At 33.8% G+C, this 22605-nt stretch overlaps 1 protein-coding gene across 5 annotated transcripts in view; it reads left to right on the top strand.

Moving 5' to 3' along the window:
• Window positions 1-22236, top strand: part of MIOS (meiosis regulator for oocyte development) — a 40936-nt gene extending 18700 nt beyond the window's left edge. For all 5 annotated transcript variants that reach the window (XM_067746317.1, XM_067746313.1, XM_067746315.1 and 2 more), the window contains 8 exons: window positions 2172-2426; window positions 5145-5314; window positions 7998-8063; window positions 9628-9786; window positions 13993-14145; window positions 15797-16001; window positions 20717-20846; window positions 22002-22236. In XM_067746317.1, the coding sequence (XP_067602418.1) occupies window positions 2172-2426; window positions 5145-5314; window positions 7998-8063; window positions 9628-9786; window positions 13993-14145; window positions 15797-16001; window positions 20717-20846; window positions 22002-22098 (1235 nt within the window). In that variant the 3' untranslated portion in view covers window positions 22099-22236. The remainder of the gene's footprint in view (window positions 1-2171; window positions 2427-5144; window positions 5315-7997; window positions 8064-9627; window positions 9787-13992; window positions 14146-15796; window positions 16002-20716; window positions 20847-22001) is intronic.
• The last annotated feature ends 369 nt before the right edge of the window (window positions 22237-22605 follow it).

Below are 22605 nucleotides of genomic sequence, written 5' to 3'. Positions count from 1 at the left end.
AGTGAACTTGTTTCACTTGTTTCCCTCACAACCATCATAAAACATTGATTTTATTATTTATATATAGAGTAGTCTCAAATTTTGGGGATACAGTCTTGTCACTTTGGTATTACATAATGTGTATAAATAGATTTAAATTAATCATATTTAAAAATTTATGCATACTAAAAATCATAATATGACTGTACTTAAAAACCCACAGTAATATCACATTGCTTATTTGATAACCTGAATTTCTTGTAGCATAGTTATTAAGCAGTGGGAAGGTCTCTGAGCAGCCAAAATAATGTGACACAGTATCCATGCACTTGCAGGATACTTTTCCACCTCCTAGCACTGAACTCTTTGGATTCATACACACTGATCTCTATTCCATGACGCAATTTCTAGAAAATAAAAACTCTAAGAGACTAGAAATTATTAAGCTGTGAGGAATTGTTTAACAAATAAATTGCTTTTTGTTCACCTGCTTAAATTTTTACCGTTAATTAAATAATATCATCAGTACTGAATCCAAAATTTATACAGGAGATAAGAAAGTAAATACCTTATAGTACATCTGCAGCTTGTTCTACATGAAATTTAATGACTACATACTATTTAAACAGTTTAAATTTGTTATTCAGAATAAAAAGTCTTCTTTAATTTTTAACGTGTTTTATTAACTTTATCATTTAATTCTAAGTTTTCTCAGAGTTCTTAAAATCTCACTTTCATAAACTATAAGTGATTTTGTCTTTACTGACTTCCCTCATGGTTGCATATAGAGCAGCACGGTTCCTCTTTTTGATGTGCAGGTATTCTCTTTATTTTTTCTTTTTTTTGTCTGCCTTGGGTCTTCGTTGCTGTGCGTGGGCTTTCTCTAGTTGCAGTGAGTGGGGCCTACTCTTTGTTGCAGTGTTCGGGTTTCTTATTGTGATGGCTTCTCTTGTTGCGGAGCACGGGCTCTAGGTATGCGGGCTTCAGTAACTGTGGCTCGTGGGGTCTAGAGCGCAGGCTCAGTAGTTGTGGCGCACGGGCTTAGTTGCTCTGTGGCATGTGGGATCTTTCCGGACCATGGAGTGAACCCGTGTCCCCTGCATTGGCAGGCAGATTCTAAACCACTGCGCCACCAGGGAAGTCCCTACAAATGTATAATCACTGTATTATATGTAACTGTATAAATGTAGGATGCTGTAAATTACAAGTGTAAATTACTACTAATAAAAGACATTTGTAATGTTGGACATTCTTGCTTCCTAATTCAGTTTATTCTGAAAATCCTTTTCGTTAAAATAAGAACAGATAATTGACAATTTTGATGGTAAAACTTTCTAGAACTTTTAAGAATTTGAGTTGCAATTAATAGAGTCCTTAAGTTTCATCTTTCTTTTACCTTAATTTGGCACCAAGTATCATCTTACGTGAAATTATCCTCCCGTTAGGATCAGCTGCCTTGATTGCAATCTAAGTAATGTTACAAGAATTATTTAAATTCCTTGTGAAAAGAAAATGAGGCCCTAAAGTCTCCTGGTTTAGTAAGGGGGGAGAACCTTCAAATAATTCCTGTTGTATTTTAGCTTAGTACTTAACATTTCAAAGTACTTTGATGTTTTTGATCTCATTTTTTTCGTATAGATGTATATATTCATACATAGAGTGGCAGAAGGGGGAGGGAGAGAGTGTGAGTATCGAATCTCAAACACTGGGGATACCTTTCAAATAAAAAAAGAAAAGATGCCAGCCCTTTTGGAGCGTATGTTCTAGTAAGAGCTTATGTTCTAGTAGGAGAAGAGATAAGACTGAAAATAAATTAAATAAAATATGGGAGCTTATGTTAGTGCTAAAGGACATAGAGGAACCAATGGTTAGTTAGATAATACAGGTGGCACCCTATTTTAGATTAGGTGGTCAGGGAGGCTGCTCTGAAGCAGTGACTCACATAGCCACCCATCAAGCATTGACTGTTAGTCCCACAGCTCTTTCTGGTAACTCGGGGAAGTTTGTACTTAGCAACATGTAAAATGTGTTTTGTTTGTGGCATGTTTTATACTTATGCTATCATGAAATTGTGGCTGAGAAGCTGAATATTTAAAATCTAATGTTGAAATAGTCCTATGTAAAACTGACTTATTTTCCAAACACATTTCAAAAACTAATAAACAATAATATAAAGATGTTTTTCTTTTTAGGAATGGTAGAAAGCAGCAGACATAATTGGAGTGGGTTGGATAAGCAAACTGATATTCAGAATTTAAATGAAGAGAGAATCTTAGCTTTACAGCTTTGTGGGTGGATAAAGAAAGGAACGGATGTCGACGTGGGGCCATTTTTGAACTCCCTTGTACAAGAAGGGGAATGGGAGAGAGCTGCCGCTGTGGCATTGTTCAACTTGGATATTCGACGAGCAATCCAGATCCTGAATGAAGGGGCATCTTCAGAAAAAGGTATTGGGTTATATAATAAGATATTTGCCGTTCATAGAATCCTTGAAAGAAAAGATGCTGATAATTGTTAAAACTCTAATCAATATTTTTGGTAAATTTTTTTGAAAGAGAAATTAGCACAGAACTGTGTCTATTAAAGTAAATGTTTAGTCCATCCCTTTTGTTTATTGAAAAAGGAAATGTCTTAATTGTCTTCTTAATATTATAAGGAATACTCAAGTGTGTTCATTTCAGTGTTCTTTCCTTGAAGATAGTTCACATACATTTAAAAAATGTATTTTCTTGGAGATTAGGACTACTTTAGTTTGCAGGCATTTTTATGGCAAACATTTGAGTGTATTTTAGTTTATGCTTTATTTTTTGTATGGTTTTTGGTTGACTTTTAGGAAACTGAATGACACTTTTAGTTAGACTAACATAGATTCTTATAAAAATCATACTTTGATATGCAAAAGTGTTTCTACTTGAGTCTGCTGATTTGAACATAGTTTCCATTTAATATTTTTTTGAAAAGAAACAAAGATATGTGATAAAGTTTTCACCCTGACATTTTGCAAGAGAAAACTCAGAGAAATAAATCTTAATCCAGGAATTCAGTTTTTTTCTTATTGGGAATATTTCACTTCAAGATGTATATATACCTATCAGTTTTTAATACACCCGGCCGAATTATTTATGAGTATTCAGAATACTTAATTTTTATTTGCTGGTCCATTTTGAAGCTACTACAGTTCTGTGGTACCATAGGAAAAACACCTGAAATTAACTGTAATATATTTACTTGCAGTCTAAAAGTTGAAAAAGCTAATGTTTTGCCCAGATTGCCCTCTTTTCCTTTAGTTTTGCTCTAGTATAAGTCTTCCCCATTTGAGAGTGCAGTAGAAGATATGTGGTGATGGAAAAAAGAATTGATATTTAAAGCCATTTCTAATTCTAATTTTACTGTGACCTTAGAGCATGATAATCCTTGTCTTGTGTACCTGGAAAATTTGGTGTTAGATTTAAACACCCATACTAACAATAGGGGAAAAGTATCTTTTCAGTGATTTGAATAACCTGGTTGAGGACTGGAGAAAAGATTTCTGTGAATCAAATATTCCTTTCCATTTGGAGATAAATTGTTCTAAGCAGGATTCAAAGAAGATATTCCTTTGTTGTTGTTTCTTAGTGTTAAAGTCAGAAAGAGTAAAACAAATACCGTATGCTAACACATATATTTGGAATCTAAAACAAAAAAAAAGGTTCTGAAGAACCTAGGGGCAGGACAGGAATAAAGATGCAGGCATAGAGAATGGAGTTAAGGACATGGGGAGGGGGAAGGGTAAGCTGGGGACGAAGTGAGAGAGTGGCATGGACATATATATACTACCAAATGTAAAATAGATAGCTAGTGGGAAGCAGCCGCATAGCACAGGGAGATCAGCTCGGTGCTTTGTGACCATCTAGAGGGTGGGATAGGGAGGGTGGCAGGGAGATGCAAGAGGGAGGAGAAATGGGGATATATGTATATGTATATGTATAGCTGATTCACTTTGTTATAAAGCAGAAACTAACACACCATTGTAAAGCAATTATAGTCCAATAAAGATGTTAAAAAAATGAAAGGAAGGGAGGGAGGGAAGGAGGGAGAGAGAGGGGGGGGGAGAGAGAGAAGGAAAGGAAAGAAGGAAAGAAAAAGAGCGGGGTGGGGGGAGAGAGAGAGAAAGAAAGAGGAAGAAAGAAGGGAAGAAAGAAAAAAGACTTTAACAGAGTAAGCACAGGAAGCAGGCACAAAATAACTTGGGGAAAATGTTTATAGAAATGAGGAACAGGCTATTAAGAACATAAAGTGGGAAATGCTGTTTTATTTGGAAAAAAAAGAGTAAATGATTAGGATCAAGAAACCTAATAAAGTTGCTATAATAAATGTAGAAAACACTTAAGAGTAAAAGCTAAAGTTGAATTTAATTTTCTCTTTTGAAGCTAAACTTAATGTTAGATGGCTAGGCAGCCGTAGGGCTGACTGCCAGGCTAGCAGCTCATCAGCAGCCGTATAAACTAAGAACAAATGTTTAAAAGACTATCGGTAACAAATGCTTTGTTGCAATTATGTCTAAATACAGTTCTGTGATCATTCTGATAGTTAATTTTTCCTGGAAAAATTAAAAGTATAATACTATAATAATAGTTAATTTGGTCCTAGAAAAATTAAAAGTATAATACTATAATAAGAATGCTGAAATATTGGCTTTCAGTACTTTGCTGATAAAACATATACATAAGCATGAGCATTATATATGTAGGAATAGGAAAACAAATGATTTTGAAAATTGTAGTCCTGAGATACAATAATATTTACTATCAACACTTTGAAACATCTCCACATAAATTAACTTGTTCATGAAGTTGGCAATGATTCTGATAGTATTGCTTCACTACTCTTCATTTAGGTCCTAAGCTAACATACTGTGTAGGAATCTGTCTGGGATGAAAACTTGAGAATTAAAAGATGTGCTTGTCCTGCACAGGATTTGCAATATGGGTAGAAGTTTTATAAAAATGGAAATTTTTGCTTGTGGTTCTTGCCAGATATTCTAGTCTGTGTCAAAACCCTTATTCTAATGGTCTTATTTTTCTGGGGGGCAAATTCACCCTCTGATCTTTATTTGTTATGGTTGAAGAACTAGGAGACATTAAGCTTTTGATTACTTTGATTAGCTGTCTCTTTTTAATATGCAGGTGATCTGAATCTTAATGTGGTAGCAATGGCTTTATCGGGTTATACAGATGAGAAGAACTCACTTTGGAGAGAAATGTGCAGCACTTTACGATTACAGTTAAACAACCCGTATCTGTGTGTCATGTTTGCATTTCTGACAAGTGAAACAGGATCTTATGATGGAGTATTGGTAAGCTAATTTCTGTTTCATGAGACTCTCCTTTTAAGATAGGAGTTTTTAATCTAATTTTGTTAAAATTTTCAAATGTCAGTTGCATAAAATAATGTCATATTTCGATGCATTTTATATTGTTTAAAATAAGGTATCTTAAACATTTGGAGTTAGCCGATAGCAAACTGAACTTGATTTTTTTTTAATGGTTTTAATGATATAATTTACGGACATTGGAGGAATAAGATTTTATCCTTTAGCTTAGGAACTGAGCTCTAGAACTCTACAACTATAGAAACATGCATATTATATTGAAATATAATCTTTTAAATGTGTGTATGATGTTTTTGTTTTTGGCTTTTTTCTTAATTAAGTAAATCAATACATGATCAGTTATGGTCAGGATAACCATGTATCTTGTCTGAGTTAGTATTTGTCATTCACAGACATGTACCAGATTGGAGGATAAATTATATGATCACACTACTTACAGTGGACTATTTTATTTTTTCACTATTTGGTCTTTTCATTGCTTTTTGTTTTTTTTTTTCCTCTCCTGCTTTAATCACTTATGAACACATCACCAAATAGGTTCTTTATCACAAAGTGCAGAAAGAAAGAAGTGAGGGTTGCTTATCAGTTTTAGTTATTGGGTTTTAAGCTTCACCTTAGTCCCACAACTTTCTTGGCATTTGTTGGGCTTCTTTCTAGCCCTGAGAAGAACCTTCTAAGGCAAAATGTATTTCTATTTTTTTTTTTTGCAATTGTAGCATTTATTGGGATGGCTAAAAAGTTTGTTCATTTTTTTCTGTAAGATGGCTCTAGTAGCACTTTTAACTTCATTCGAAACAATTTTGTTAGATTGTATTGTGACTGTAATAGGCACCTGGAACAGTTCTTAGTTCAAAAAGATAAAAAGTTTTGGGAAGATGGAATTATGAAGTTGCCTGAAAAATGGCAGAAGGTAGTAGAACAAAATAGTGAATACATTGTTCAATAAAGTTCTTGGTGAAAATGAAAAATGTGTCAACTTTTACTTAAAAACTGAGGGAACTTTTTGGCCAACCCAATATTATAAAATACACATTGATAATTGATTTAAATGTCAGTTCCAAAGAATTTATAAAAACATGTATTTTATTGAGATAAATGAATGAATATGTTAATAAATGTTGTTAGTGTCCATTTTGACAATTCTGTATGTGTTTTGTTCATTACTTTTAACGAATTACTATTGAACCTTTCTAACCACTTCAGATTAATATCCAAGAGCATGTTGGGGTTTTTTTGTTTTGTTTTTACAATTATTACTCTCTGTTGTTAAACAGAAGACTTTAAATGTTGCATCTTGAAGAAATAAAATGATACTTTTAGGAAGTGGTAGAGGACAATGAAGACTAGAAAAAGAAATGGATTGTTCAGATTTTAAATTGATAGAGAAGTATATTGTCTAAATGTTAAACTTCTGTATTTTCAATTAAGTGACCTATTAAAAATACCTTCTTTTCTTACACCTAAATAAGTAAGGGATATCATATCTTGAGTAGGAAGTTTATATTGATATTTCCAAGCTGTTTCAGAAGTGTCCCTGATTATACTTTATATGTAAATAATGATAATTATCATTGTTCTTTTTAAAAAATTATTAAGTTATAGTAATCTAGTGAAAAGTTTTGAATTGGGAAATCAGAAGGTAAAGGTCTGAGTCCTTGCTCTGCCACAGTTACCTTAGCTGGTCAGTTAACTTTTGGGGGTTTTAGTTTTTTCAGCTGTAAAATGGGACAGGGAATATTTATAACTCTTTCCAGATCAAAATTGTAATACATGCAACATAGTCTAAGAGTTAAATCTAATTTGTATGAAATATATCTCCTTTTTAGGGCAGAACCGTATTTTATAATTGAGAAAACACACTAAGGTATCAACTGAAGTGAACTTACGTTTAAAGGAGGAAAACTATATTTCATGGAAGACTTCAGTGGAAATAGGATCCTTTATCTACCCTTAAACTATTTTTTACTTATCACAAAATTAATTGTATCTTTCTACATTTATAGTAAACACTTTTCAAAATAGTATTTTACATTATTGACAAGTATACAAAAATTTAAGAATTTATCATAATGCCTCTTATTTTGCCACAAACCACCTATATAAGAGTATTTTACAATAGCCACAAAAGTGTGTCTATTTACTTATAAAGTATGTTTTAAAATTTTGTGTTTAGAAACATGTATTGATATTCTTTCTAAATCCTGAGCTGGTATATTTACTGGTCATTCATAGATTTCCTAGACTTGTTGATTAACTTAGAAGCCAAGGAAAGATTTCCTCAGTTTCACTAAAATTAATTTCTATGATGAAAGGACTACATGGCATCTTAAATTTGATAAACTGTTCACCATTGCTTCTGTTTTATGTTAAAGTTATATAAGACAGAACTGGAATTGTTTTAAACTAAATTGGTCAGTTTAAGAGGTAAATCTTTACTTTCTACGGACAATAACCTTAACACTGAGTTTCCTGAGAGTTACATTAAGAAAAACATCTTAGGTGATCAGTGCCTCTGCCAGTATATACACAGTAACCTATTAATACATTTGAAAATCAAAATATATATTAGGTATACAATACCTAGTCTGCAAAAATTTATAACTCATAGCACCCGAAAGTAACTCCTTGCTTTTTCTCTTCTTTTCAGTATGAAAACAAAGTTGCGGTACGTGACAGAGTGGCATTTGCTTGTAAATTTCTTAGTGATAGTCAGGTAAGAACTGATTTAATTCCATATTTAAAGTGATTAATATTTACTGTCGAGCTTCCCTGGCGGCGCAGTGGTTGGGAGTCCGCCTGCTGATGCAGGGGACACGGGTTCGTGCCCCGGTCCGGGAAGATCCCACATGCCACGGAGCGGCTGGGCCCATGAGCCATGGCCGCTGAGCCTGCGCATCCGGAGCCTGTGCTCCGCAACGGGAGAGGCCACAATAGTGAGAGGCCCGCGTACCGCAAAAAAATATATATATATATTTACTGTCACTGGATTAAGAAACTAATCTTTATGTATAAATATGTATCTGTGAGGTTTATATATAAATTCTTCTAAAAAGTGAGGTAATAATTTCTTATTAGATTGAGCTATTATAAACATGTATCATACCTAAGTTTACTTAAGAATGCTGATTTAACAAGGACCTACTGTATAGCACAGGGAACTATACTCAATATCTTGTAATAATTTATAAGGGAAAATAATCTGAAAAAGGATAGATATATATGTGTATAACTGAATCACTTTGCTGTACACCTGAAACTAAAAACATTGTAAACCAACTATACTTAAAAAAATGCTGACTTAATATTTTAGTTTATTTTTGCTGTGGTGAGTGAGATTAATCAGTAGATAAAGATGTTAAACTCACCTCTTAGTGATGCTATCAAAGGATTCCTTCAGTTTTTAATACAATAAACAGCTAGTAGGTGAATATGCTATGTAGATAGTGAGAGAGAAATGCACATAAGCAACTAGTAATATGTTGTGCTGAATACTACAATAATGAGAAAGTGCTGGGGAACATAAAGCCATCTTGGCTAGAGTTTGGGGTAGGATAAAGTCAGGCAAGACCTTATAAGAAATGGTTTGTTTTTGTGTTTGTTTAGGATAAGATTGTAAAGCTTTATAGATCAAAAAGCTTTATAGATCAAAATCCCAAAAGAGATTTACAAGTTCTTTTTTTAAATTTTATTGAAGTACTGTTGTTTTACAGTGTTGCATTAATTTCTGCTATACAGCAAAGTGACTCAGTTATACCTATATGTATTCCTTTTCATATTGTTTTCCATTATGGTTTATCACAGGAGGATATTGAATATAGTTTCCTGAGCTATACAGTAGGACCTTAATGTTTATCCATCCTATATATAATACAAGAAATGGTTATTGTTGGTAATCTTGAAGTTCCCTTCCAACTCAGATTCTGTGACTTTATTACTTCGTACTGTATAATAGACATCAATAACTTTGCAAAATAATAAGGACAGTTGTCTTTAAATTTAAAATAGTAAACCCTCTGTGGATCTTTTATAGAACAATTATCAAAAGATTGTAAATACCTTGCCTTTTTAAAAAAATATTTTAAATGATCATGAATGCTGTATTGTAATTTATAATAGATGCAGACTTCTTAGAGATCACATATCTAGATTTTTACACGGGCTTTTGTTTTAAACTGTTTTCCCTTAAGAGTAAAATTGTTTCAAATGTAGAATTTATGAAGCAGAAAATACAAATAGTCAAATGGATTGCTTTAGAAAAATCACTTTGAATTTTCCAGTTAAATAGGTACATCGAAAAGTTGACCAATGAAATGAAAGAGGCTGGAAATTTGGAAGGAATACTGCTTACAGGCCTTACTAAAGATGGAGTGGACTTAATGGAGAGTTATGTTGACCGAACTGGAGATGTACAAACAGCAAGTTACTGCATGTTACAGGTTAGCGCAACCTGGTGGCAGCAATATTTTAAGGAAAAAAAAAATGCTTAGCCTTCTGTATTTTCTTCCCTTACTGAGTGGATATGCCCTGTTGCTTGCTGACGATCTTTAGAAGACGTTTAGCTTTAAATCACTTGATCTACAGGACTTCTGCCTTACCTTACATCCCTAAGCCTCCTGCATTGGGTTATCTGGGTTTTCCTTTCACTTTGAGAAGTGTCAGTCTTGAATTTATGTAAAGCTCAAACGGAGCAGAGACACCTCTCTTCGTTTTCTCCAGTTGTTGACAGAACAGCACCTTCTACAAAGAGATTGCCTTTCCCAGATCTGAATTACTATACATTTTTCTTGAAATACAGAAGGCAAGTTGCACACAGCTCTCTTAATTCTCATTATTCCCTTTTATTATCTCATTTCCTCATTTATTAAATGGGCATGATTTGCTATAATTGGTCATCTATTTTCTCTCAGTTTTTACTGTCCAGTGGTTAAAAATGGATTCCTGGCAAAGATTCCCTACTACTTTGCTTTTGTTGGAAATATGGTGACATTTTAGAGCTTTTTCCTGAGATTTCCTGTGGCCCTCCAGCTAATCTTATCCTTCTTAGTGTTCTCTTTCCTGTCCTTATCCTTTTATACAATATGATAGCATGCTGCATACTGGCTAAGCAAAGTAAAATGCCCCCTTCCGCCACCCTACCTTCTTATGAACAAAAGTAGATATTGATTGGCCCACAAACCACAATGTAAACTTACCCTAAGGTAACAGGCCACTGACCATGGAAGAAAAGGTGTCCTTCTATAGCATAAAGTATCATTGTTTTCTTACTGAAATGAGTTCACATTTGTTAAACCAAGCTGTAGATGTATGGCTATGGAATGCAAATGGTCGGTAACCTCTTAACAAGGTTTATAAAATACATTTAAAATGCGGTGTGTAGGGCTTCCCTGGTGGCGCAGTGGTTGAGAGTCCGCCTGCCGATGCAGGGGACACGGGTTCGTGCCCCGGTCCGGGAAGATCCCACATGCCGCGGAGAGGCTGGGCCCGTGAGCCATGGCCGCTGGGCCTGCGCATCCGGAGCCTGTGCTCCGCAACGGGAGAGGCCACAGCGGTGAGAGGGCTGTGGCGTGTAATTGAATCCATTTCCATAAAATGGAAAATGTGGCGTGTAATTGAATCTTGCTTTAAAAAAAAATCTAGTCTGATGATCAGCTGCCTTTGAATTGAGAAGTTCCCTCCATTTATATTTATATGGTCAAGATTTAGTCTATCATCTTGCTATTAGTTTTCTATTTTGCTTTTTCTTCTTCCTTTTGTTTTTCTGTTCCTTTCTTGCCTTCTTTTGGGCTAATTGAATATTTTAGTATTTCACTTTATCTATTAGCTTTTTAGCTATACCCCTTTTCATTATCTTCTTTTGAGTAGTTGCTATAGGTCTAACAATATGCATCCTTAACTCATCAGTCAGCATTTTACCTCCTCTTACTTTACATTTCACACCTGATACATCATGCTTCCTACTTCACCTTTTCTCTTTCTTACCTCACACCTGACACTTTCCGCTTTTTGCTTCATATTTCATGTTACAACAGTGTAATTCCATTTACAAATCCCCCTCCTTTGTCCTATTGTCTTGTATTTTGCTTCTACATCCATTGTAAACTCCAACTTAGTGTTATTATTTTTGCTTTGAACAGTCAGTTGTCTTTTATGTAAATTATGTGAAGAATGAAAACATGGGCTTTTATATTTATTATTTACCATTCCTGGTACTGTTTATTCCTTACCAGAGACTCAAATTCCATCTCATGTTGTTTCCCTTTGGTCTTTCTCTTTAGCATTTCTTATAGTTCACATTTACTGGGGACAGATTCTCTCAGCCTACTTTTAATTGAAAATGTCTATTTCACTCATTTTCTTTCAGCATTTCAAAGACGTGGTTTCACAGTGTTCTGGCCTCCATTGTTTCTGATGAGAAGTCACATATTACTATCCTTGGTTTCCCTATGTAATGCTTCATTTTTCCTTGGGCTGCTTTCAAGATTTTCTTTTGAAGCGTAGTTGTGGTTCTTTTTATCCTGCTTGTGATTCACTGAGGTTCTTGGATCTGCAAGTCAGTGTTTTTCATCAGATTTGGGAAGTCTTCAAGCATTATTTCTCTAAATATTTTTTTCTGCCTCAATCTCATTCCCCTTCTTGGACTATTACTGCACGTATATTAAACCATTTGATATTATCCCACAGATATCTGAGGCTCTGTTTATTTTCCTTTCATCTTTTTTCTTCTGTTCTTCAAATTGGATAAATTCTTTTGATTTGTTAATTGGTTATTCTGTCACCTTCTATCTGATGTTAGGTTTTCCAGGGAATTCTTTAATTTCAGTTATTGTACTTTTTAGTTCCAGAGTCTCCATTTTTTTATAGTTTATATTTTTCAGCTCAGAGCCCTATCTGTTTACTAATTAAAACACTATTTTCCCCTAAGTCTGAATAATAGCTGCATTTAGATCTTTGCTTACTCTAACATAAGGGCTATTTAAGGTTTAGTTCTATTGACTGCTTTTTTCCTTTACTTTGAAACACATTTACCTGTTTCTTTATATGTCTAGTGATTTTTTTATTGAATACTGGCCATTGTTTGCAGTATATTATAGACATCTAGGTTCTTTTCCTTTTTTCTGAAGAATGTTGGTTAATGCTTTTGGAAGTTTAGTTACTTGCTGATCACTTAGGTCTTACATTTTGTTACTGTGGGAAGCCCATGGCATTTCCCAAGCTCTTCTAATTTTAATTTGGTCAGACTTAATCTCTGAACTGTTTTCTCTGTAGACTTTTTCAGACCTTGATTTTAAGTTTTATTGGGGCGGTTCTAGAGAAGACTTACCAAATATTGACCAGATTATTTCGTAGTTTATCCTCACTGCCGTGGAAGGGGAAAGAGTGGGGTATGAAGATTTCTGATTTTTCTGTGAATTTTCTTTTTAAATCAGGGATCGTATTATACTTTAGTACTTAGTTCTGCCTAGTTGGTCATAATTAGGACTGTAGTAGTTTATTTTTTAAGAAATGAAGTTGTCAACTATGAGTTTTTCACATGTTCTTTTAGCTAAATTTAACTCTAGTAATTGAAATTAATACTTAATTACTAGGTGAAAGATATGCTTCTATTTTGATGGAATGTCTAAAGGTAGATTGTCTTTATTAGCTGTTATAGGTTTCTTCCCTTTTTCCATAAGATGCATGCTAAGTTGCCTCTGACATTTTACTTTCTCTGTGGCCCCCAAACAGAACTGGAAAAACTTGGCTTTAAATTAATGGCCGTAGCATCATGGGAGGTAGAGGCTTTCTCTACTTTCTTCATCATGTGAAGATAAGGACAATATCCTCAACAGAGCTAAAAGCATTCTGCGAAAACCCAAAGCAAGCGTAGGTGAAATGTGGAATGTCACAGCTGCCAGGGAAAATACAGCTCTAGGAAAAGTCTTAGTGGCAAAAAAATTGAAGTTCTTAATGAGAAGGAATCTAAAGTAAATTTAAGGAAAAGGAATTGTTCCTTTTCACTGTGGCCTAGGGGCAAAAGAACTAAAAATTTTTGGTTCAGTGTTGGTTTTTTTCTTTCTTTCTTCTTTTTTTTTTTTTTAATTTGAAGGTGATAAATATATGTTTTAATTGAAGGTGAGGGAGAGAATAGGCAGTTTTAACTTTTAGATAAATAGGTATACAAAAATAGCATCTTAATCCACAATACATTGCTAGATATGAAGGACCAAGCTCAGTATTATTTTTAAATGTGATTGAGCAATTTTGGTGTGTATTTAGATGAGATAGTAAATATATTTTGTGAACCTAGAGGTTTTAATTGTTGCGACAAAAAACATTTGCGTCTTTTTTTATTGCATTCAACTAGGAAGGTGAATTGATTGCTCTTAGGTATTTACACCTAAATAAGAGGTAGAAAATTACATTTCCCTGGCAGGATATAATGGTATATACAGTGCATATTTATGTCGTTGGTAGAGGCCAGCTTAAAGTAAATTAATGAAGCTTCCATCAGTTATTTTATCTGTATCCTCATTAGGAGCCAGCTTTTGGCAAAAAAAGAGGCCTGTTTCTTCCCATATGACACATACTCGCGTGTTGCCTAGAATCTTCAGGCTTACCCAGGAAAATTTTAAAAACTGAAATAATTCATGTTTTCTTTTTAGGGCTCTCCCTTAGATGTTCTTAAAGATGAAAGAGTTCAGTACTGGATTGAGAATTATAGAAATTTATTAGATGCCTGGAGGTTTTGGCACAAACGAGCTGAATTTGATATTCACAGGAGTAAGTTGGATCCCAGTTCTAAGCCTTTAGCACAGGTAAGTACATTGTTTTGGAGAGAATCAAATTGTAACATGTACCTAATAGCCCAGCCAAAAAATAGAAGTGTTTACAGCATGTTATATAGGGTAAATTGAGGGTTCAATTTAATAAATTGTTATCAATATACTCATTCTTTTGCTCATGTTGAGTTCCCATGTCTTTATCTATCCCAGAGTGCACTTTGTCCTTAATCTTCCTGTTTTTTCGATCGTGCCACTTCCTAACAATCATCTCAGTGACTTGGGCTTTAGTCTGACACAGAGCAAACCACAGCAGGTCTAGAGCATCTTAGGCAAACCTAAATCAGTCCTAGGGTTGTCCAAGGATTTCTAATACATTCCAAGATCTTTCAGAATCTAAACTGGTGTATGTTCTTACACATTCCACTTACATATTGACACTTTCTTCACTGTTATATGTAATAAGGCAGGAGTTGTTTCTTTAACAGTATATATATATATATATATATAGATATATATGTATGTATATATGTCTAATTAGACATAGAAATTTATTTTTCTCTAAGCAGTAGTTTAAAAAAACATGAGATCAGCACTGTATATAAAATAAACCACAAGGATTTACTGTATAGCATAGGGAATATATTTGCTGTTTTGTTATAATCTATAATGGAAAAGAATCTGAAAAAGTATATATATAACTGAATAACTTTGCTGTACACCTAAAACTAACACAGTATTGTAAGTCAACTATACTTCAATTAAAAAAAAGCAACGTGGGCTTCCCTGGTGGCACAGTTGTTGAGAGTCCGCCTGCTGATGCAGGGTACACGGGTTCGTGCCCTGATCCGGGAAGATCCCACATGCCACGGAGCGGCTGGGCCTGTGAGCCATGGTCGCTGAGCCTGTGCGTCCGGAGCCTGTGCTCCGCAATGAGAGAGGCCACAGCAGTGAGAGGCCCGCGTACCGCAAAAAAAAAAAAAAAGCAATGTGAGATCAATTATTACATAAAGCACTTGACGTGAAATCACTGTGTCTGAGTTCAGACGTTAAATATCAGGTATATGCTCCATGTGAGCACTGGATGGTGCTATTTTCTTATTTTAGAAATTTGAGAAATTACTGTTTGTATTAAAACAACCTGAGTATTAATCAAATAGCAGTACATGATAATATTTGTTACTAATCTATATCATAAGTGTTCAAGAGTCTAGGAGTTTAATATAAAGGCGTAATGAACAGTTTATATTGCTATTATTCTAAAATTTTAGCTATTATAGGATCCTTAACTCCTTTTTATCTTAGGAAATGAGAGTTTTATTTACAAGAAAATTTTGTTTAGGAGATAATATCATTGAACTTGGTATCAAAAGTCATAATGGGATATTTTGTAATGTCCCAGGGTGAACTCTAAAATCCTTGTTATTTTTTTCTGTAGATCACAGTGATGTTAGGAAGAATATAACTAAACAAAGGTAACAGAGAAGAAGTATTCAAATAATATAACTGCTAAGTGGAAGTCTTAAATGAGAGCTCATCAACTTAGCAGATAAATTATTCTATAATACACAATAAAATTTAAAAATTATTTAAAAGTAATTTGTTAAGATCAGACTTTGATTATTTTATATTTATTTTATTCATAAAGTTTGCATTATATTTAATTCTCCTTTCATTTGTTTTATAGGTGTTTGTGAGTTGCAATTTTTGTGGAAAGTCTATCTCCTACAGCTGCTCAACTGTGCCCCATCAGGGCAGAGGTTTTAGTCAGTATGGTGTCAGTGGCTCACCAACAAAATCTAAAGTCACAAGTTGCCCTGGCTGTCGAAAACCCCTTCCTCGATGTGCACTTTGCCTCATCAATATGGGAACACCTGTTTCTAGTTGTCCTGGTATGACATAATTCTACAGTATACTTTTTGGAGCTGAAATTGTTTCTACATAATTGATTTAATGTTGTAAATAAAAGACATACCCGCTTGAGTTTATATTATTTCTAAGAGCAAGCCACTTTGCTGGCTTGAAGGTTTTTGTGTTCTCTATGAAATCTGTACATTAAAAGTAAAATCTATATCCATGATATCTCAGGTAAGCTCACAGATGCTTGCCAATTTAACATTCGTGAGAAGAGCTTAAATATTAAATAATCTTATAACATTTTCTTACCACTTTTTCTAAGAGGAGCTCCCTTAAATTTTATGTTTAAAAGTCACTGTGGCCCCATCTAGTAACAAATACTTTGTGTGCATAAAGAATTTTTGATAGTCTCAAAGCACTTTGACATTTTCTCTTATTTCATGTTCAAAATCTACCTGTGAAAATATGTAGAGAATGTATTAACCTAGAAGTCAGATCCCTTCTAAGTTTTGGTGTTGGCTTCTGCTATATTTGTCAGCTACCTAGTAAATATATATACTTTTTTAATGGTTAGAAATATTAACATTGTTTACTGCTTAAAGTAAACATATAGAGAAAATTTTTGAGAACAGTAGATAATTGAATATAATGTACCTAGTGGCTAGAAACATTTCAGCTATTTATATAACTTGAAAATGATGCTATAGCAAAAAATTTAATGAAAAACATTTGAATATCTGGCATACTGGTAAATGAATAAGGAATAAAGAACTGAGTATGGTATTAGAATGCCTGTTGTAGTTCTGGCTCTGTGACATTTAGTCGGTGACCTTGAGAGTCACTTTAACACTCTTACATATGAGGTGTTGGACTGGGAGATCCCTTCTAGTTGTGAAATTCTGGAATTCTGTTCTGTAGCTGGTTCTTGTAAATAGTCTGTTTTATTGTTACATTAACATCTGTGAAAGAGATTTGCTAGTATCATTAAGTTATTTTTCAACATAGTGCCTTTTTTTTAACAAATGCAATATGTGATGTTTTCAAATGCACGTTAGTTTTTTTTTTTTTTTTTTTGCACATGTTAGTTTTGACTTAAGCTTTAATCAAGGCTTTTCATTTTTAACATTGCATGTTGATCACTTTTTTTACGTCCTTGATACAAATAAATAGAAAATAACAATTGGGAATAAAAATCTACTACAATGAAAGAACAAGGAGGCAAAATATAGCGTAAATAAGTTCTATGTGAACTGAGATACATAGAAATAGTTCAACTTAATATGTCTTTTGGACCATAAGCCTCAGGAAGCTGTAATGGCTAGAGTGCTGTTTCTTTTTGCTAGATACTAGCTTTTCAGTTTTTTCTATTTTTGAAATAGGTAAGAAAAGATAAAAGCAATTTTCTGGAATTTGAAGAAAATTGAATCATAAAACATTTTAAGTTCTCTGTTACAGAGACTGTTAATTTAACGAATATTCAACACCCAGGTTTATCAAGTCTTAACATTTTCTCATATTTGCTTCAAAAATTTTTTTCTAAATTTGCTTCAGAAATAATTTCTTTATATAGATTTGAGTACATGTTTAATGCACTAAGTTAAGGCTGATGTGCTAGGATGACTCAAAGATCCTCGTGGAGCTTATGGTATATAATGAGCATGGATAGCTAATGTAAAATAAGAAATTATATGTTCTAGAAAATAAATAGTAGTCCAGAATCTTTTATCTGTCATTTCAAAATCTCTAAAGATCTGAAAAGCCAAAAAAAATTTTTTTAATGAATTTACAATAATCTCATTTGGCAAAAGAAAAAAATCTGTTCAGAATTGACGTGAAGTTATTAAAGTTTTTATTTCTCTTGTTTATTTGTGAACATTCATATGTTTCACTGCAGAAATGCTAATGTGTTTAATTACAAGATGGTACCTCAGACTTTTCCTGGAGGTGTTATATAATATTTGCTCATTATTTTCCTAACATCCCCAAAGATTCCAAATTCTGAAATGCATTTAGCTCTCTGAGGTGAATAAGGGATATTATATAAAGAAAATGTTAGGAATTTTGAAAGAGGGTAACATTGCTTCTATCTGAAGCATGTCTGAAAAACCTCAAAAAGAAGATGCCATTTAAGTTGGTCCTCTAAAGTCTGATAGATTTAAATACGTGAAGATTTTAGGGAAGCCTATCCAGGTTGTAGGCAAAGAGTACAAAGCATGAACTAAGGTAAAGAGATTAGTGAAGTTGATAAGTACAGAGAGTGTATGGGAACTACCAAGTGCATCAGTGTGACAGAGCCTAGGAAACAGTGTAAGAAAATTAGGGGAGCCTGAATCTGATCTTTAAAGGCATTACTGAGCTGAGTTAATTACAAAGTAATAAGCATTTTCTTTTTTTATTCTGTAAAATCAGAAAAATCTGAGTTCCAGAATAAAATAGGACCTGATAGAAATCAAATGTTGGCTCATGGCAGTTTAAAGATTTAGGTATACAAACCTCTGTGTTGCTTTGCCTGCAATTAGAGATGGCATCCATCCATCATGCTTTGTGATCCAAATGGCCAGAATTTCCATAAGCTTATTTAACTGAGGGTTACAAATTTTTACAGTCACTTGTGCTTTGAGGATTGGAACTCTACTGAAACTGTCTCACTGAGTTTATAGTTGTAATGTTTATGTTATAAACAGTAATATTTAGCATTAAAAATTATAAACGTTATTCAACAGTGTTTGTTTCGTAGCTGTTTTTCTAAGTGCTAGAAATGTTACAGTGAACAAAACAGATAAAAATCGCTGTCCTTATAGAGCTTAACTTCTAGGTATGATACATTTTTAAAAGTTAGATTATATATTCGTTTCTTTCTTACTCTTCTTTTTTTTATTATTATTGTTGTTGTTAGTGCCTAAGTGAAACTTTAGTTACCCTCAACTATTCTATAGCACTTTTCATAATTCACTATAAATCTTTTAAATTTAAAAGCTATTTGATCTTAAAATGCCTTCTCACATGGCAGTGAGGTAGAGCTGTTATTTTCAGCTTCATCAGAAACATAAGGATTAATTTGTTCTGGACTCAGTCTGTTTTCTCTTTGTATTCGAAGTTACAAAAACAAAGTGAAAATCACTAATGAGAACTATACACAAAGGTATAAAATACCTTATATTTAAAAGGTCTGTATTTCCTTTTTCTCTTCTCTCTTTTTCTCTCTTTCATTATTAATTGTCTTTATGAAACTTTTAGGAAGAATTTCAGTGTGTGTACCTCTTAAATTCTTGAACCACCTTCACATCCTTTCATCTCCATACCATTAGCAAAAAGAGATGGGTATTTTAAATAATTGTTTACAAGACAATTGTGGTCATTACAGTGTGACCAGCAATGGCCCAGGTGAAATTTTGAACATAGCATTATGTCTTAATAGGTACACAGTTGCTTAATTAAACTTAATATTTTTACTTACTCATTTTTCTATTCTTGTCTCTAATTATATATGATCTTAAAATAATTTGATTTGCTGTTTTAGAACAAAATAAAACATATTAAGGTGGCCAAAATTAATAGAATGAGCATTTTTCAAGCACTAAAAGTTATGTAAATTTGTGTGTAGTTGTACATGTGTAAATGTACATGTGTAGTAACACATTTTTCTTCAAGTTTTTGTGAATAACAGATGTATAGTAATGTACTATACATGTACATCATGTACAATGATAAATCAATCATCAGTGAGTCTTTTACTCTGCTTTAAGATAGCATTGTCTATACTAGTGCCTTGGATTGTTTCTCCCTACTTCATACCACCTCTTTGGGCTCTTCCCAAAGGTCATTACTGTCCTAAATTGTGTGTTAGTTTAGTCTCTTGCTTGTCTGTATAGTTTTTTTTACACGTTTACTGTCGTCTGTGTTTTAAATTCTATGTAAATGAGTCATACACATATGTCCTTCAACAAGCCTTTTTTGCTCAACATTGGAGTTGGGGTTTTTTCTTCTTTTTTTTAGTTTCAATTATGCTGATTAATGTAGTGGTCATTTATTCCTTTTTTTAATTACTGCTTTGTATTCCATTTATGACTACACAAATTTTTCTATTCTACTATTGATGGACACTTGGTTTCCAGATTTTTACTGTTATGAACAGTGCTGCTATGAACATTCCTACATATGTCTCCTTTTACCATACACAGAAGTTTCTCCAGTGCATTTTCCTAGAAGTAGAATTGCTAAATCATACTATTTGGTAATGTTTTACTTAGGATTTTATGTCTGTTCAGGAGGAAAATTGGCCTATAATCTTTCTCATATTGGCTTTGTCTGATTTTGTTAGCAAAGCTGTACCCACCTCATGAAGTGCATTGGGAAATTGCCCCTATTTTCCTATTCTTTGGAAAAGTTTGTGTAGATGAAAATTCCCTGTTCTTTCAGTGTTTGGTAGAACTCACCTGTAAACTGGACTTGGTATTTTCTTTATGGGAAGTTTTTTAAACTACTGATTGTTTCTCTAAAATTGTTCATTCAGATTGCTTCTAAGTGGGTTTGATAATTTCTATTTTTCCATTTATTATTGACTATTAAAAATATAAGGAAACTGGTTATTTGGTATATTTTTCAATCTAAACTAGATTCTAGCATTAAAATTGCTGTTTCAGTATGATATGTGATTTGTATTTTGACATAATATTAGAAATACCTTTTAAGAAACTTTGAATAAAGTATTATGATATAGTTAATGAAGATCACTGTCTTTAACCCATAGGAGGCTCCAAATCAGATGAAAAAGTAGACTTGAGCAAAGACAAAAAATTAGCTCAGTTTAACAACTGGTTTACATGGTGTCACAATTGCAGACACGGTGGGCATGCTGGACACATGCTTAGTTGGTTCAGGTAATCAGCACATTCCTTCTTCTTTTAATTAATTAATTCTTTTAGCTGCATTGGGTCTCGTTGCTGTGCGCGGGCTTTCTCTAGTTGCAGCGAGCGGGAGCTACTCTTTGTTGCAGTGCAGGGGCTTCTCATTGCGGTGGCTTCTCTTGTTGCGGTGCGCAGGCTCTAGGGCGTGAAGGCTTCAGTAGTTGTGGCACGTGGGCTCAGTAGTTGTGGCTCGCGAGCTCAAGAGCGCAGGCTCAGTAGTTGTGGCGCACGGCTTAGTTGCTCCGCGGCATGTGGGATCTTCCCGGATCAGGGCTCAAACCTGTGTCCCCTGCATTGGCAGGTGGATTCTTAACCCCTGCGCCACCAGGGAGGTCCCCATTCTTTCTTTAATAGGCTTGGAGTTAGAGGAGATAAAGCAAATGACCTTTTAAATAGTTCAGATTTATACAGCCAAAGGATGAATTTCTTTTATACTGTCACTTAAGTTAACAAAGGTGGTGTGAACATTTCTATCACTAGCCTATGTAATCTTAAACTATAAAATTAATACTTGTGTAAGAAATTGTTTAAATATTATGTATGGGTTAAATATTTGAAAAGCATTATTTAACTTTACTTGAGGAAAGGATATATTTGCAGTTTTTTATGACTGACCGAATATCCTATCATATATAATATATAGTATGTAACTGGATTCAATGATAGAATACATGTCAAACTCCTATATTAGTTATCTCATAAATAAGTTTGTTATGTAGTAAGTATGCACTTCATACAGTGGAGACTCAAGACCATATTTAACTTTTACTTTGAGTAGTATCAGTGGCCCTGTACTCTTCAGTGCTATAACTTTTACACCCAGTTTGTCACATTGGTTTTAATTTAAACTCTGAGCACATCCCTGTCACATTCATAACTGTAAATGAGATAGCTTATTATATATTTAGAAAGTAATGCTGTTCATTTTTCAGTAACTTGCTCCCCATCTTCAGGCTAGCACTCATTTCTAGTTTAATGCTTTTAATGCTTTTTGTCTTTGGGTTTTAATTCCTGTAATTTTCAAATGACATTTGAAAAATTGCATTATAGATATCGATAGGTATATAGATAAATGTATGTATGTATGTGTAATTTAGATGTTTAACTGTGACTTGACCTATTTTTCAGGGATCATGCCGAGTGTCCTGTGTCTGCATGCACGTGTAAATGTATGCAGTTGGATACAACAGGGAATCTGGTACCTGCAGAGACTGTCCAGCCATAAAATGTTATCCCCTAAAGAGGAACCTTCAAGTGTGGAGCTTTCTGATAGATGTCCTTCATAGCTCAGAAACATACCTCAGAACAAGTCACTCATGACTTTCCTGTAATGGGAAAATAAATCATTCTATCAAATCACCAATTTGATGTTTGAGTGATTTTGATGTACTTCACAGAGACAAATGCTGCTGAAATGAACAGAGTGTGGGCATGAATTCTGTTCAGTAGGTTGGAAAAGTTCATTTTGGAAAGAACTTTTTAGGGTTTTGTTGAAATTATGAACACTGTGCAAACAGAGTTTCTGGAGTGACCAAGAACAGACCTTGGAACCATACTTTTTATGTTGCAATTGGTTATCTTTCAGTAAAATCTGTACACTTTTAAAATAGAATAATATGCCCAATTCAGTGATTCAGACCGTAGTTTAAGCTTACTCATGCTTAGATTCCTTCCAGATTAAATTTAAATTGTGGATTTTTACTTTTAGAATTAGAAAGCCCCCTACCCTACA

The sequence above is a fragment of the Pseudorca crassidens genome, chromosome 8, assembly GCF_039906515.1.
Source record: "Pseudorca crassidens isolate mPseCra1 chromosome 8, mPseCra1.hap1, whole genome shotgun sequence".
In the NCBI taxonomy this organism is placed as follows: domain Eukaryota; kingdom Metazoa; phylum Chordata; class Mammalia; order Artiodactyla; family Delphinidae; genus Pseudorca; species Pseudorca crassidens.
This window is presented reverse-complemented; position numbering and strand designations above follow the sequence as displayed.